The sequence below is a fragment of the Gasterosteus aculeatus genome, chromosome 9 (genome assembly GCF_964276395.1).
Source record: "Gasterosteus aculeatus chromosome 9, fGasAcu3.hap1.1, whole genome shotgun sequence".
Classification (NCBI taxonomy): Eukaryota; Metazoa; Chordata; class Actinopteri; order Perciformes; family Gasterosteidae; genus Gasterosteus; species Gasterosteus aculeatus.
The window spans coordinates 15269148-15285553 of NC_135696.1; the positions used below are offsets into that span (position 1 = coordinate 15269148).

The following is a 16406-nucleotide window of genomic DNA, read 5'->3' on the forward strand; positions in this document are numbered from 1 at the left end:
GGTTTTACTTTTTACTCTTTGGTGACCTCCTATCGGCACTCTCTCCCCACACTGCAGGAGGACAATGAAAACGCTGTTTTCTATTCTAGAGTTTACATCAATGTCAATGGATTTGTACGTGACTGTATAAGAAACGTCCTTTCTTAGTTTGTTGGACGAAAGGAACGACATGGCAAACCAGATTAATGGCATGAAGGTGTTCCCTTGCACAGAACCTCCTGGCGGAATAGAGACGCAGCGAAACGCGAGGGGGGGAGGGGGCAGATATGAGATTATTAAAATATTCACTGTCGTCGTGGAAGAATGGACTTGGAACAGACTTGTAATGGCTTTCGGCAGCTGAATGAACGCGGTAACATTTGGTTGGTTAACACATCAAAGTCCCATCGAGATTATAGTGTGTAAGTGTAATACAAGAGATCATCAGAACCTCCACAGACAAGATTTGAGATTCGCTTTTTATGTTGCGGTTGCGCAGAGATTTGCTTTGGTGCGTTGGGTACTGGAAGAGTGCAGAAGCACAGTTTGATGTTCGGGGGAAGGTCAGCAGACAGACAGAGATGAAATCGGTGTGAAGAACAAACCGGTCTGCTCACTCAGATGAAATCAGAAACAAAAGGAGACCTTTTCCGAGGCTTGCTGAGTACCGGTGATTATGTAGAAGCCAACGCAATGACTCCCATTAAATATTATTCCTGCCAAATAGTCACTTTTAAACCTTCTATGCTGGATTTTATGACTCCGGACAAGTAGCTTTAACTACCAGTATGCTTTAGGTCAGCGTCCCGCTTTCTGAACCCGCAGGCTTTGTGTGTTTCCTCCTTATTTTGCATCTCCACAGTCAAATGGGTGTCGTGCAGAGTTTGTGTTGGCCGACGTACTGTGCAGACCGGGGAGAGTTCTGTGCCAGAGTCCTGTGAAAACGTTCCTTTTTAGCAGATGTGTAATATGCATTCAGAAAATGTTATACAAGTTCCTTTTTTTTGTTGTTTTGTGTGAGTGTACGCACATGGCGACCTGGTGCTGGCTTACACTTTAGCAGACACTTTGAAAGGTATTGTGTATTCTCATTGTAATATAATTAAAATGTTTTATACATAAAGTTGCCGCAGCCTCGTCATTGCCCGGGTGAAGGATTCATAATACATTAGTATGCATGAGACTTGTTGTGGCGAGCTGCAACTGGAAACAGGCAGAAGGAATATGCAGATACAGATGTTAACAGGCTTCCTGTTTGGTTTGTGCAGCTGTGAAAGTCATCTGTAGAACAGAATATTAAGCAGTTTTCAGAAAGGTTGTTTTGGTCTCTGGTGTAACAAAGAATAAAGTGAACTGGTGAAATCACAAAGAGGCTAAATTAACTCAATAACTTAATCACATTTAATTAAAGCTTAGTTTGACCATGAACGAACACAAGACAACACACATTGGACTCTTGAGTTGGTTGGTTGAAAAATGTTTTTCACTCAAAAAACCCCCAATAAAATTTCATTTCAAGTGGATCCTGTTTACGTCTACAATTATAAACCATATCACGAGGCTTAATGCTCAATAGTCCTCAGTACTCTCAGAGCAGAGAAATCCAGACAATTCCATCTAAAAAGGAACGAAATCACTGAAATCTAAACAAACATATCATCTTTATCGCTGACCAAGCCTCAAATCAACACACAGGTTGAATTAAACTACAGATATTTTAACCAACGCAGTGAAACTGTTATACAGTTACAGAGTAGATCTGAGCACAGAGATTTCAAAACATTCCTAAATCTGACTTTTTTTCCCCCCATGAATCCATCATCAAAGCTCCAGTTCAAGCTCATCTGGTGGTTCCTGACCAGATCAGTTCTACTAAAAACCTTATCAATGCACACAGTGTGACAGAATGCATTTTGTGGCAACAACACTGACACACACACACACACACACACACACACACACACACACACACACACACACACACACACACACACACACACACACACACACACACACACTCTTTTGTTGACATTGTGGGAAAAATGTCAACAAAAGAGGAAATTATTGAATGTAATAAGACAATATATAATCGATATATAAAAATATAATAATCAATACGTCTTTCCTTCTTCATGGTTGATTACAACTTCAGTCACATTGTTATAATGAGGATATCAGGCTGGTCCGATGATAATCACTGATAGAAAGTAGTTATTTTGCATGAAAATGTACTCCCTAAATAGATATGAATGCTAAATGAATGGGTAAATAACATTTGGCAAAATGTGTGAATGTGCATTTGTACCCCACGTAGCACGAACAAGGTTTCTGGTGTCCCAATATGAACTTTTACTCCCCAAAAGGTAAAGTGTTCCGGACAAAAGTTCAGGACCTGAGATTCGACGAGGACAGAAAGCTGAAAATGAGAGAAAGAAAAAAGACAAAAGCCCACCCGCAGAGAAAAAAACAAAAACTGGCGAGCTCCGGTCAAACTTTCGGTCCAGTCGAGACGATCAACAAGTCATTGTGTTTACGTAACCGTCCCCTTCAGACGTACTGCGGGGGCTTCTGTGGGCCGGCGGCGGCCGAAGCCAGGCTCTTGGCCGTCTCCTTGGCCTTCTCCGACGCGCCCTTCACCGTGTCCCTGAGCGGCCGCTGGGGCGTCTCTCCTGTGGGAGCGTTCAGACAGAGAGAGAGAACCAGACGCAGTGAGGACAATGTGTTTTCTTTGGCCATTTTCAGACATGGAATATGCAGCATTACTGGCTTCATTGAGCTGTTAAAGTGAGGCCTTTTTGGTGCTCAGTATGCGACTTTGACGGCTTTGTTCAGGCATGACGGGTGATTTGCAGAAAAAAGGCCCCCCGTGGGAGATCTTTGGTGCACAAGAGGAAACACTATACTGCTCAAAAATAGTGAAGCTATAATAGACGATTTCTAAAATGCTGCCCCAGTGATTGAAACCGATTTATTAATGATTATTGTGAATGCAGATTGATCTGATATCAATCTGTAATAACTATTAACAGAATTGGCTGAGCAGTGACCCAATAGCGGCAGATCTACCCAGAGACCAACAAACTGGTTTCAACATGCTGCCTCTGCCCCGATAAAGTCGAGTTTACTTCAGGCGTATTATCTGATCCCTGACTGCCTCACACAGTGAGATGCAGACGCAGACTCTGCTGAAAGTAAAAGGCAACTGAATTCACCGCTTCAATAACAGCAAAATAGTCCAAAACCACCCTGGGGTACTTTCTCCACGCCAGAGGTCTGTTGGGAGTTTTGAGTGTTTATGTTCCTTCCGAAAGGAAGCGTCTAAAAAAGAAAATGGAGATGGCAGTCTTACAAGAGAAGCAGTATAGTGGGATCTCATCTCATTTCTCATTAACCACCGGACTGTAAATCACTTAATTACAGCGTATAAACCACGAGTGAGTTCAGCGGCGCTAAAGTTAAATGAGTGATACTGGTCTCTTCTGCACACAGAACGGCAGGATTGTTTAGAAAGGATCTCTGTCGCTTAGTACAACAGCCTAAAGGAACAAGGGGAGCGGAGGACTTATTTGTTTTTATTTACATTTGTTGTGTGGAACTCTTTCTCCTAACTTCCTGATAAAGTGTTGAATATGAGGAAGAAGTGACAAACGTCATGACATGAACTCGAGAAGCCGAATCTGGAAATACAAAGACTGCTTGTATTTGTACATAGGGATGGTTGATAGTTTCATATTATTCACAATATTCCCAGAGGAAGATTTAATTCGTCATTCTAAAAACACACACACACACACCAAAACATTTGACCGGATTTTTAATCTGCGTGTGAATTATGAGCACCAGTTTCTCTGAAAACTTGAAGGAACATTTCATCCTTTTGAATCAGCTCTTTCTCTGGCCCTGAAAATACAGCCGCTGGGCTAATTAGCTGAATCCACTAAAGTGTGTTTCAACAGACGATAAAAAGAACAAACATCCTCATCAGACGGCCGAAGACGCACGCAGCCCTTCCTCTTCCTCACACACTCGGTTCTGTCCCGGCAGCAAAGGATGATTTTAAAACGGATGGTTCAAAATCAACGATATAAAAGCCGGGAAATAATGACTGCGGCGGTCCTCTCTGTCTTACAGCACATATTATTGACTACACTGCCATACAATGGCAAAATGAGGTAATTGAACCTATATTCAAAGTCATGAGGGTGTGACTCTTATCTGTAACACGTGATGCGTTTAATATCAATGGAATTATGAAGCAGACTGGTAGCTGCAGGCTAAGAATTAAAAAGATGGGAAAGAAAAATGCACCACAATATTCAGCGTAGATTTCAGTTTATCACATTCAACTAAACTATGCACGATTTAATTCTACACCAACGCTAGTTTGACTTTTAAGTCACTGTTCACTCAGCTACACAAGTCTACTGAGACTCAGCGCTAACATACTCACCACGACGCGCGGCCCGATCCGAATGTCTGCGGGGCAACAAAGGGGCAGTGGGACAGAACCAATGGGAGGACGTCCTTTCAGACAACACAGAGACTGTCCTCGTATAAAGGCCTCCAGTCCACTCTCTGATCAATAGAAATGGTCCGTAGTGCATTGGCCTTCATAATGGAGTCTAGTAAATTCAAGTCAGCCAAACACGGTGTAGAAATCTCAGAGTGATGATGAATAAAGCTTTTGTTCATGAACAACTAACAGTTGAGATTCAAATTTCAAAAATGTTCTTTTTCCAGCCATTTTAATATTTGTATTGTTTATTTTCAACCAATATATTATTTTGTTTTGGACTCTGCTGGATAGAACAATTGGAATGTTTCACCTTAAGCTTTCGGAGATTTAAATGACATTTTGGAAGAAACTAAAAATAATCAACAGATGGATCAATAATGGACGTCGGGATGGACACAGATGTTGCAGCTGCCACCATTCGCTTCTGAAGACAGATTTTACAGACTGCGCCCTCACTGAACAGTCTCTCATTTGACCTTGTCCACAGAACTTTGGTCTTAGTCTAAATTCAGAAATCCAAGCTATTTGTCACCCTAGTTGCCATGGTTTCACATCCCCCTGCAGTCGCATGCTCTTTCTGAGCCAAAACAGGGACCTTTAGGCTTCTCAAATTAACCAGTTTTCCGATGTCGTAGTCAACGCTGGCATTTGTATGAAAGCATCACTCTGTACTTTCACCACAAAAGCAAAGTGAATGCATAAATTAAATCATAAACAAGTCAAATAAATTGTATAAAAAGCATCACAGGCCAACGTTGAGGACAGAAAGCCATACTTCTCATAAGAGCTTCTCCTATTCAGAAATAGCAGCAGTTAAAAATAACCTGTTTTGTTTCCCTCTCCGCTTTCCCTTTGCCCTTTCTCCCCGTTATGCTGCACAAGCGTGCGTACGTACGTACCCTGCAAGTTTGACAGCGCGTATTCCAGCCCTTTCATGGCCTTCACCTGATTGCTCTTGAAGCGGGCCAATCCAAACTCCTGGGAAAAGACAGAACAGGAAATGACTTTACATCAGGGGGACATGTGAAAACAAACAGCACTTAGCCAACAAGTCCTCTCTCTCTCTCCCTCTTTCACTCGAGACATCAAAGTCTGGCATATTCCATATTTAATAATTACCATTACTTACTACTTGACATATTTTTGGCACAGTTTTCAGCTCTCCCATCAAATCTCACACTTCTTTATTCTGCCATTTGGACGTAGGATCCCACGCCTTCATATTACCCCTTTAAGCAGTAAAAATGGATTCTATAACTTACCGACATTATGAAAAGAAATGTATTTACTAAAACTCTAGAGCAAAAACATATATCGTTGTACACTATTGAATGAACACAAGTAGTGGATGATTGTCAAGAAGCCTACTATTAATCTCTCCAAGCTGATCAATTCATATGTCATTTATGTACAGAAAATGACGACTTTTTTAGTAACAAAATAAGACTATGATGAAAATATACATTCTTCTGGGAAGTGCAGAATGACGCCTGGGTATTTACTAACTTCACAAACAGGGGGAAAGTACCTGAATCGGTCTGGAAAGTCCATAAACATTTGAGGATATCCACGCCTCTCGCTTCAGCTGGGTGGTGGCCGGCTGCTCCTCCGAGTCCCGGAAAATACAGCGCTCTTCAACTGACTAACACCGGGTGTGGGGGGGGGAGCAAAGAGACACCAGATGAGGCAATGGACAAAGCTGTGTGACTTTTATAGTTTGTCGCGCATGACGCAAGCCGTCAGGAACGGAAGCTGATTTCAATGCAGATTAATAAATGAACACACTTTACCTGCATGATCTCCACCACTTTATGTTGCAAGCTTCTTTGTTTAGGTTGAATGCAAGTGCATTTTAATTCACAATATATCAAACATAACAGTAGCAAAACTCCCAGGTGGGATTTGTGGAGAGTGTTACGCTTTGATCAGCCGATGTCTTCGATTACAGCGCGTTATTTAGCTGAACGTCTTGCGGCAGATCAAACAGAGTAGCTTAACTCCACGCTGCATTAGTGTGTAAGCGTACAGCGGCGGGTGTGTGAAAGTAGCACATCCTAAAGCCGCATAATGTACCAGTCTCTTCAAGGTCCCTCGTCCCCTCGAGATGAATACATCCCACCAGCCTTCAAACACTCGCCCCCTTTGAAGATCAGGCTGCTTGAATTAATGTTTCCTCCTCGCTTGGACTGAACTCACCTGCACAGAGTTCAGTCTTTTCTACTCGGTCTACATAGTTTACAGTGTCACGCGAGAAGAAACACATCAACGAGATCTTTAGGAATACGAGCACGAATGAGAAGTGAGCGCACTGCATAACGTTGAGTGAGTGTGGCCAGAGATCTGCAGTGCTGCACCTCTACCGACCTCTAAAAGAGAGGTCAGTTCAGTTATTGTGAACTTTAACCACCTGATATCGGCAGTCACTTCTTTTGGTCACTTGGGAGCAGCTGTGAACACAACACCACCAATATAGCAATAATAAGCTATAATAAATTTGCAGTTGTGTTTCTGTGCAACTATAACTCTCACATAGCTTAATCGCCACCTTCTTCTGAGGTACAAACCATATAATGGACTCTTTTGCAGGCTAAATGCTGCATTTTTTTTAACCAGCTCGACACTTATAACTATGCTTGTTCTTTTCAAAGGCTTGTGAGAAATGTTCTGCGAAAAATAGTTGAAAGGGAAATGTTACACCAAGAGAAATAAACCACAGAAAATCAGACACCTCACCATGAGTGTTGTGTGGTTGAGGTTCCAGGTGTAGATGGTCAAACTCCTGTTGACAGGGTCCACGATGGAGTCCTCGATGATGTACACAGAGCGAGAGATGCCGGCGGGGAACAGACGCTCGGCCCAGCGAGGCAGCCGATTGGTCTTCATCAGGAGGCGTCTGGAGAGAAGCCGGTGGTCCGCAGTCACCTCCCGGTACACAACGTCCTCTGTGAGAACATGGGTGCTGATTGATATAACAAAACAAAGTCAATAGACTGAGGATAGTCGAATGGTTTGAGTGACCTGCAGGCGAAAACGTCTCAACGTACATCTGAGTGAGTGTGCGCTGGTTTAAACACAGACATGGAAAGAAATGTGAACATCTCCTTTCACATCCAAGTTATAATTTCACGTCTGTTTAAAACATGTGGCCCCCTTTTAAAACACCCAAAGAAAAAAGGAAGGTATATAGTTGTTCCATTTGTCACTTAGCATTTGAATGGAGAAACGGTCGGTGATGATCTGAAGCCGGATCACAAAAGGGACAATTATTCTAATCAAAAAATTAAATTCTAATCAATCAACAGTGATCTGAGAATGTAAACAGCTGGTGAAACATCTAATTAAAGTATTAATAAGAGATAAATGTTCCCAATGAGTCTTGTGTCGCCCTTTCTACAACTAAACAAACATGTGCAAGTATGATTGTGGGTTATTATTTTTCAAGTACTATACCTTTAAAAAAATATATACAATTCTCAGCTTTTCAAAGCTTTTCTCAACCGCTCAATTGTTTACAATAAGCTTCTCTGACAAAATACCACGATTGAAATCATTACCTGAATGGGTTGGGATACCTCTGCCAAAAAGCAGAGACAACGTGGTCCCAGGTGCTCCCGATGTCTATGTTATTACTAAAATACTTGACCATTTTTCACTCTTTGCACAGGATGTCCTGGATCTGGAGCCCTGAGTTCCCTGGATAAACAAGACAATGAAAACGTGTGTGCTGACTCCATTCAAAATCTGCCACCGTCCTGTAAAAGGAGAAGGGAAAGGGATCAATCCTCTGTCAAATAAAAGGGCTATTACAGATCAAATATACTTACAAACTAAATATAGTTACATTTTCACAGTGTGCGTCACAGATGACGACATAGATTTCTATTAGCACGTCTTGGTAGGTCAGGTGTTGCATATAATCGCATGTCCTCCTATGAATGGTTGCATCTGTGTGCATATGCGTGTTCCGTGTCATGACTTCCAGGTGCAGCTCCCTGGTGAGTGATGGAGAGCAGCTGGATGGAGGTGAGGGCTCCACAAAAGCGCCTCCTTGCTCTGCCCACGCTCTCTGATCTGGTCTTCAGTTACACATTTGGGTGTCGTATCTACTTTGGGTGTTGTGCACCTCCATAGGTTGCTGCTTCTGAGCCGGTTGCCACACAGGCCACAACAGCTAACACACAACTTTCCAGCAGCTGAGGTAACGAGACTTGTTCTTATTAGCTCGGTGGCTAACATTGACTGTATATAAGGGTGCTTCCTCCGATAGCTAACAGCTAGCTAGCTTGAGTGGGTTTACCGTGACAGTCGGCATGCTATTTATTGTTGAGTTACCACAACAACAGCAGCACAACCAAGGTTAACTGCGTTGAGTCGTAGCTAACGTCAACCTTGTGAGAGGAATCTTACCGGAAGTCACAGCGGAGGAAATAGCAGGTTACTGGACGTCCGCAAAGTGTCCTCCTGCTTGCTAGTGGCCTGTTAGCGGATCGCATGCTTCATCCTTCGTGGGACGGACAGAGCCAGCGGGGAGCCGGTGCAGGCGGCTCGGACTACGGACCACAGACTGTTTCGTACTTTGCTTTTCCTCCTCGTTCATATCCGGCAACAAACCAGCGTGGAAGGCGGAGGCCGCCATCTAGTGTACCGGAGAGTCGTGGCCTTCGATGAGAAGGTTTCAGGGGTGTTTAATTCGAACGTGGACATGGTCACGTGGCTCAGCATATGTATGTAGTCAGCAACTGACTTTCAAATGAAATTATTTCAATTGTACGTTATCTTAACATTTGTCAAATAAATGATTAATTATTCGAAACTACTTTAGCTTTAGAAAGGTTATTATAACCACATTGTCGTTTCCCTGCTGCGTTATTAAAAAAAAATGATGTCATCCAACAAAGCCACACTATTATTCTCGTATTCTTTTCATCTTGAAATAAGATAAATGTGTATGAATGGACTTTACCCCTGCTTATTGATAGCATCGATCCAATATCACAAATCAACTATTTTTGGCCTATGTGGCACATCGTATATCCTGACACCCGATTTGGATATTATTAGGAAGAGATATCCTTACTGCTAGGCCCTATTGGTCAAGATGCTATCACCATCAGGGATTGTAATCCCAACCATGACAAATGCCGCTAATAAAATGCGTTTGCATAGCAATACAAAAAAATAAAATAAAGGAAAATAAAAATGTGTCACATGTGCTCTTCCGGGCCAGTGGGTGTCGCTGTAAAATGTGTGTACTCTCCTACTGGTGCGTCATTTCCGCTTGTTCTTCTTCGTTCGCCCGCACGGGGAAGTGTCCTCCGTGGTGTCATTGTAGGTTGAATATCCAAAAGGTTAAAAAAAAACAATGTCTGGATACACACCGGACGAGAAGCTCCGCGTCGAGCAGATTAGGACGCTGCGGAGAAGGTGGCTGAAGGACCAGGAGCTCAGCCCGAGGGAGTCCGCAATACAAGCTAAACCCTCCGGCGCCGTTGCTAAGTTCTGGGCTGGCTTTCTGGAGCCCAAGAGCCTGTGGAGACTTTACGTGAGTCCCGGTGCACAGCTAGCTAAAGCTAGCTAGCTAGCTAGCCAAACAACCACCGATGCTAACTCGACTTATGCGAGCTATCGGATAACAAACTGGTGTTTCAAATTAACTAGATATATGACCACTGCTATTTTGTAAGCTAACATATAACACTGTAATGTATAAAACGTTACGCTGGCGTAGTATACGTTAACAGCTTAACGTGATGTCAACCTTCTCATCTCTTAACGTGACAGGCTTGTTTTTATTTCGAGTGTTAAAGCGATGAATTGTGCTTATTGTACAACATGAATCATTTTATGGAGGGTCGTATCAGCATATATTCATTCAATATATGGTTGAATTAGGAGAAATGGCAGTAGATAAATAGCTGATGACTTTCAAAGAACCTGAGAGTGGAGGCTTGAAACTTTGATGGTGAAGTGATCATTTGAAAAATGTCAATAGAAATGTATTTTTTCTACCTAAATTATACACACTATGGTAATATATTTTACATTCATAAACTGGTATAATTAAAATTATAGAGAAAGCACCAGTCTGTGTTTAAGTGTGCATTTTCTGCTTTGAGCAGTCAAAATAAGCAGTGGTCTACTATGTACTTTCCTGCTATATAAGCTGTCTCTTATGTGTGTCTTCTTGCAGACCTACAAAGCATACAACGGTGGAGTTTTTGCATTAACACGGTTGTTGATACCAGCTTGGATTGCTCACTACTGTGTGAAATACCATATTGCTGTAAGTAAACGGAAATGTTTTACATTAATTTGTAATGCTTGTAAGCCAGTTATGAGTAAACTGATGGTTTCTCTTTGGCAACCGATTTGCTGATGTTATTTTTATTGTTGTCATGTCATCAGCTTTGCAAATGTTCCCATACAATAACATACGTGCTTAACTGTTATTTAATTCTTTGGGTAGCATACAAGTTGGGTAACTTATACAGAAAGTAGGACTACTTTAGAGTAACACACGCAGCAATGACTTTAATCCTTTAAAGACTTTAATTCTTTCCTTCTCTCTTGCATTTGCACAATGGTACCATACATCGCTACACATTAAATGCATGCATATTTCAGCATACCGAATACTAATTTCATTGTCCCCTACAGCAAAGACCATATGGCATTGTGGAAGTGAAACCCAAGCTGTATCCCGTAAGTGTGACTAATTTATTTATTAAGTTTTGTACATACAGCTGCATATTGTCTTGATTGACCAGCCATAGTAAGATGTTTTTGTCCCAAAGTCTGATTACGTGTTAACAGGCGAGAGCCCTGACAATGGCCTAGGAGAGCTGTAATGTGAGATGTCTTATTGGGGGAAAAGAGTAAATCTGAACTTTGTCCTTGTTTTTGTGTTAAGGGTGACACCATTCTGGAAACGGGTGAAATTGTTCCAGATCTCCCCGAGACCCATGGCCATCACTGAAGTTGGAATAGTTCAGTAATTTTCTGTTGTAAAAACTGTGTATATGCCAATAAAATATTATAAAATCATTTCTGAGTACTATAAAAACTGTATTGTGTAAATACTGACATATTACACTGCAAATTTGTGTATATGTATGTATGCTTCCATGAGTGAGGGGCTGACGTACATCTTTAATATTTTAGAGATAACTGTAGATTTCAATTTCATAACGGGGAGCTTAACTTGTTTGATACTTTTCCTTTTGAAAAAGGATAATGGGAGGAGATGTTATAAGGGGAAAGCCTCTAAACGCAATAATCTTACAACAGATATCAGTTCGTAAGTAAATTAATTTTATGGAGAATATAATAGATGGGACTTAAATGAGACATTTTACTGTTATCAAAATTTGAGATTCATTCAAGCTCTGATGCAACATAAGTTAAAAACGTACAATCTTTAGATACACCGTTTTTCCCAATCACAGATGTAGCCTAATGAGCATAAGATGTTGTTTGCAAGACATAGTCAAACTTTTAAATGGAGCTGAAATTGAATCTGAAAATGTTGACTGAGAACAATATTATGTAGTATCATCTAAGCAGCCATTAAATATAGGCTTTAATGGCTGCTATTCTGTTGGCTATCGGTTGGAAGTGGGCTTTATGCGGGTTACAGTTTTCAAACTAGAATAGCTATTGTCACTTAACTTTTAATAGGAAGTCATGTCAAAGATTTCTCTTTATTTTATTTTGCCTGGGAACAAGTCGCTTTTATTCTGAAGGGCGGAAGTGGGTCGTAGTTCGAACTGGGGGGAAAAAAATACTCTGAATGTTCGGCAGGATTTAGAAGGAGTGTTATGAAGCCAGGCTAGATGATGGGTACCTATAAATGAAGGAGTTTCTACAAGACGGGGCAGGCTGATCAGTTACCAACACCATACGTGTCTGGGAAAGACAAAAGTAATTATTGCACAACTTTTTTTTCCGAACGTCCTAACTAGCCGTAGTGGCACTAGCCGCTCTAGCTAATGCTACATAGCTAACGTTAATAGCTCTAACGCCCTAGCCGTTTTAACTAGCATGCTAACGTTAGCGAACCAAGTTCATCCGTTCGTCAACTGACGTCAGAGCTTGAAGCTTCCATCGGTAGTATTAATTATGTAACTCTGACACGATCGCCTGTGTGGATGTCAGGACCGTCAGCACCTCTATATCTCTGTTTAACGTTACCGAAACTCACTGCTAGCTACTCATGAAACCCCTGACGGTGCTCGACACAGGCTAACATGCTAGGCTAACCATCGTTAACGCTACCCGAAAAACAACACTGCGATCGAAGGAACACACGAATGTCTATTCAATTGTAGGCTTGATTCGACGTGTCCTTTTCCCTGGTGCCATGTACATCAAAGTTAGCAATAGATGAGTAAGACATTTAACGTTAAATACAGCCGATTTATTATTAGGATCATGGCAGATGTTCTGTATCATAGACGCAGCATTAGCGTGACGTTATGGTCTTTTGGTTTGAAGCGCTATATATTGTTCCGTTTCTCATTATGATACATAGTAGTTGTTATAACACTACTAGCTTGTTACTACACGATGATCATGACACAATGACACTTTCAAACCGTGTTTTAATCGATCGAGTAGGACCGTGTAGGGCTTTAAGGTTATTTATGTAACAGTAAGAAGACAATTGAGTGCTGACAGTTATGTCAAACACAACTGATATGTCATAATAGTTAAACCGTAGTCCTAGAATAACCATAGAACATTATTATCTTCGCTATAGTGAATGGTGAAGAAAACGTAGCAGGTCATATTCCCCTGTAATGAATCCTCTGCAAATGTGGTACCTTCTCAATATGTGAAAAAAGACACGCCGGTTGCTGTTTTGTACGTGCAATAATTTAACCCTTTTTTTCTCATCATGTCAGATTATGTCAGCGATCAAGGTTGCCCTGCAGCAGAGCCAGAAGAAGGGCAAAAGGAAACCCTCTGAAGAAATGTCTGCAGATGTGTCACCCGACTCCAAATGTCCTATCTGTTTGGACCAATTCAACAACATTTCCTACCTGGACGTCTGCCTTCACAAGTTCTGTTTCAGGTGTATTCACGAGTGGTCCAAAAACAAAGCCGAGTGTCCCCTATGCAAACAGTCCTTTAATTCTATCTATCACAGTATAAATTCAGAGCAGGATTTTAAGAAGTACGACCTGCAACCGGTGGAGAATGCCTCCTTTGGGACTTTTGGTGGCGTGCGGTTTAGATACCGCACAACTCTTACCGGAGTCCATCGACAGATGCGGGGTCGGACCTCTCCACCTCCAGACAATGGAGTCATGTTTGAAGCCTCCTCAAACCCTCCACAACAACCGCAGGACCGCTACATCCGGCGGGTGATGATGAGGTTGGCGGCCAAGAGGAGGGCCGCGAGTGAAGGCAGGGCAGTGAACAGCCTCAGAGAGCAGGAAATGGTCAACTTCAGGAGGGAACTGTACCGACAGGGCGTGAAGATTCGGAGTGTCCGGGATGGTGGCCGCTCCCGCGACACCTCGGCTGAGTTCTTCCAAAGAAATCCTGCCTGCCTGCACAGACTGATCCCCTGGCTGAAAAGAGAACTGGTTGTGTTGTACGGCGCCCACGGCTCTTTGGTCAACATCGTTCAACACATCATCATGTCGCGCATCACACGTTACGATATGGAGGATGGAGCTATTCAGGAGGAGCTGAGGCCGTTCCTCCAGGGGCGCACAGAGCACTTCCTGCACGAATTCATCAGCTTTGCAAAGTGTCCTTTCAATATGGAGGCCTACGACCAGCATGCCGTCTATGACTGCCCAGCCGCGTCCTCCAACGAAGACAGCAGTGCCAGTTCGTCTGTGATCGCCATCTCAGAGGATGAGGAATACTCGGCGGAGTCAAACCCTCCCGGAGACCCCGCGTCTTCGCTCAGCCACTCTTTGTGGGATGATGAGACGCCGGGGCCATCGTATTCTACGACGGCAGAGCAGGCCAGGGCAGAGTGCCTCTCAGTCCTTGACTTGGACTCCGACAGCAGTTTGGAGGAGGAGACGCGTGAGTTTGGGGCCTCTCCGCAAGAAATGAGTCCCCATAACCTCACAGAGGAGACTCTGGGTCCGTTTGAAAACGAAGAGTCTCCGCCGTATGACAGCGATGACTGTGTCATTATAAGTGTCGTTAAGCCGACAGCTGACAGGACCCCTGAGCTGGTTCAGCTGTCCTCCGACTCTGACGAGTCTGCCAGTGAAGATATTAAGGCAGTGCCTCTTCTACCTCAACACATCCGCTTCTCTAGCCTCAGTCCAGTGGCTTCCCAGAGTAGTGATCCAAGTGGCGCAGGACAGTCCCAAAATGTAGAAACAGACCTATATCATAAGTTGGATTCACAAACAAGGTGTAGCTCTTTGACATCTAGCAGACACAAGAGATCCGGCAAGTCGGACCGAAAAGAAAGATCCAGGGAGGACAAAGACCGTAGGAGAAAGAGGAGGTCAAGAAGTGCAGAGCGCGCACACTCCAGCAGGAGCCCGGTGATCTCTCACAGCAGCGTCAGCAAACTGTCCAGAGAAAGAAGTCATTCCTACTCCAGTGGCAGAAACGACTCCAAATGTGGCGCTGATTACAGCAGGCGGTACAGCGTTAATACCCATCACTCATACAGGCGTTACAGCCCAGAGAGAAGTGATAGCGGGATGCATTACACAGAGACGCGGTCTTACTATTACAGCAGCCGCGAGTACCCCGACCGTCGCCCTCGCTCCCGGAGCCGCAGCAGGGACCGGCGTAACCGCGACACGAGGCCTTCTCCTTCTCGGACTTATTCCAGCAGTCGCTCCCCTTCGACGAAACGGCGATCTCACAACAAGCCTGGCGGGAAAAGGAAATACAAAACAAGACATTTGGAGGAAACGTCCAAAAACGCTAATTCAAATGCCGACGGCGACGCCCCCATTTTATCTACAAAACACAAGAAGAAGAGCCGGAAAAGGTCCAAAGACAGGTCGATGAAGACGAGCAGGAGCCTCAGCGTGGAGCTCGTCAATGATGAAAACGGTCATGAGCGAAGCAAGCGTCACCACAAGAAAAAGAAAAAACACAAGAAGAAAAGCAAAAGGCACAAGAGTAGCGAACGCACGGGGCAGCACTCGCCCTCCGTCATCACCATCGAGAGTGACGGCGATTATTCTGCAGATGACAATGGCAACCAGGCCTGCAGCACTGAGAAGGACGACCCTGTCCATAGTACCACTGAGGACCCAGCTGGCCCCGCCCCCCCACATTCTATGGATTAGTTTTATGGAATTTTAGATTCCTGATAGTCCGGAAACAATGGTCAATATGTTGGATGTCAGCAGACCTGGGAGGGTAAATAAACAAATCTTGAAATGCCACGCAAATGGTTTCGATGGTGACTTTGCATCGTGGAAAACATGACTTTGCTAACACCTAAAATAAAATTTTATTTAATGTGCAAAGTGCCACATGCCACTATGAACAAAGCTGGATGGACTGCTATTGTGGTTTGCACATATTTTAAGTGTCAATTCTCATTCAGGAAAGTAATTTTCTCCAATAGATGTATTTCATTTCTACGGTGCTCTCAGGGATGATATTGATTACAGTTTTTTTTTTGTGATCATAATTCTGCTTACTTCTTGAGACAAAATCTCTATCTGCTACAGATAGAATGCTACACACATACTAGAGTAGCACTTATGCGCAGATGGTGTTTGGATTTCTAATGATCTCATTTGTAGTGAATTTTATTTAAAATAAATTGTAATTAGGAACTTTGTGTGCTGTTATAGTACATTTATTTGCATAAATTTGAAGCCTAAATAAGAGTGATCATAATCCTGCACGGATTCTGACCCCAAACCTCTTAATTGGTTCCTGTACTCGAAATAAACCTACATCGGCT

General features: G+C 43.0%; 3 protein-coding genes across 4 annotated transcripts; 2 read left to right on the top strand and 1 right to left on the bottom strand.

The window, feature by feature from the left end:
* Positions 1-1357: 1357 nt before the first annotated feature.
* Positions 1358-9727, bottom strand: LOC120825583 (PRELI domain-containing protein 1, mitochondrial). Its single transcript, XM_040187258.2, has 6 exons — positions 8903-9727; positions 8050-8247; positions 7229-7454; positions 6024-6137; positions 5395-5473; positions 1358-2648 (listed from the first exon to the last, which is right to left on the bottom strand). The coding sequence occupies exons 2-6, from the start codon at positions 8139-8141 to the stop codon at positions 2527-2529; spliced, it is 633 nt and encodes a 210-aa protein (XP_040043192.2). The 5' UTR covers positions 8142-8247; positions 8903-9727; the 3' UTR covers positions 1358-2526.
* Positions 9728-9735: 8 nt separating this feature from the next.
* On the top strand, positions 9736-11539 carry ndufb6 (NADH:ubiquinone oxidoreductase subunit B). The gene is made up of 4 exons (XM_040187259.2): positions 9736-10037; positions 10686-10778; positions 11153-11197; positions 11406-11539. Exons 1-4 carry the CDS (start codon positions 9858-9860, stop codon positions 11469-11471), a joined length of 384 nt encoding a protein of 127 aa, XP_040043193.1. The 5' UTR covers positions 9736-9857; the 3' UTR covers positions 11472-11539.
* Positions 11540-12208: 669 nt separating this feature from the next.
* Positions 12209-16280, top strand: toporsa (topoisomerase I binding, arginine/serine-rich a). 2 transcript variants are annotated; one of them, XM_040187254.2, is made up of 2 exons: positions 12209-12415; positions 13399-16280. In XM_040187254.2, the coding sequence occupies exon 2, from the start codon at positions 13402-13404 to the stop codon at positions 15775-15777; it is 2376 nt and encodes a 791-aa protein (XP_040043188.2). In that variant the 5' UTR covers positions 12209-12415; positions 13399-13401; the 3' UTR covers positions 15778-16280. The 2 variants fall into 2 exon arrangements, with proteins under 2 accessions (XP_040043188.2, XP_077965199.1); XM_078109073.1 differs by lacking the exon at positions 12209-12415 and adding an exon at positions 12728-12866.
* The last annotated feature ends 126 nt before the right edge of the window (positions 16281-16406 follow it).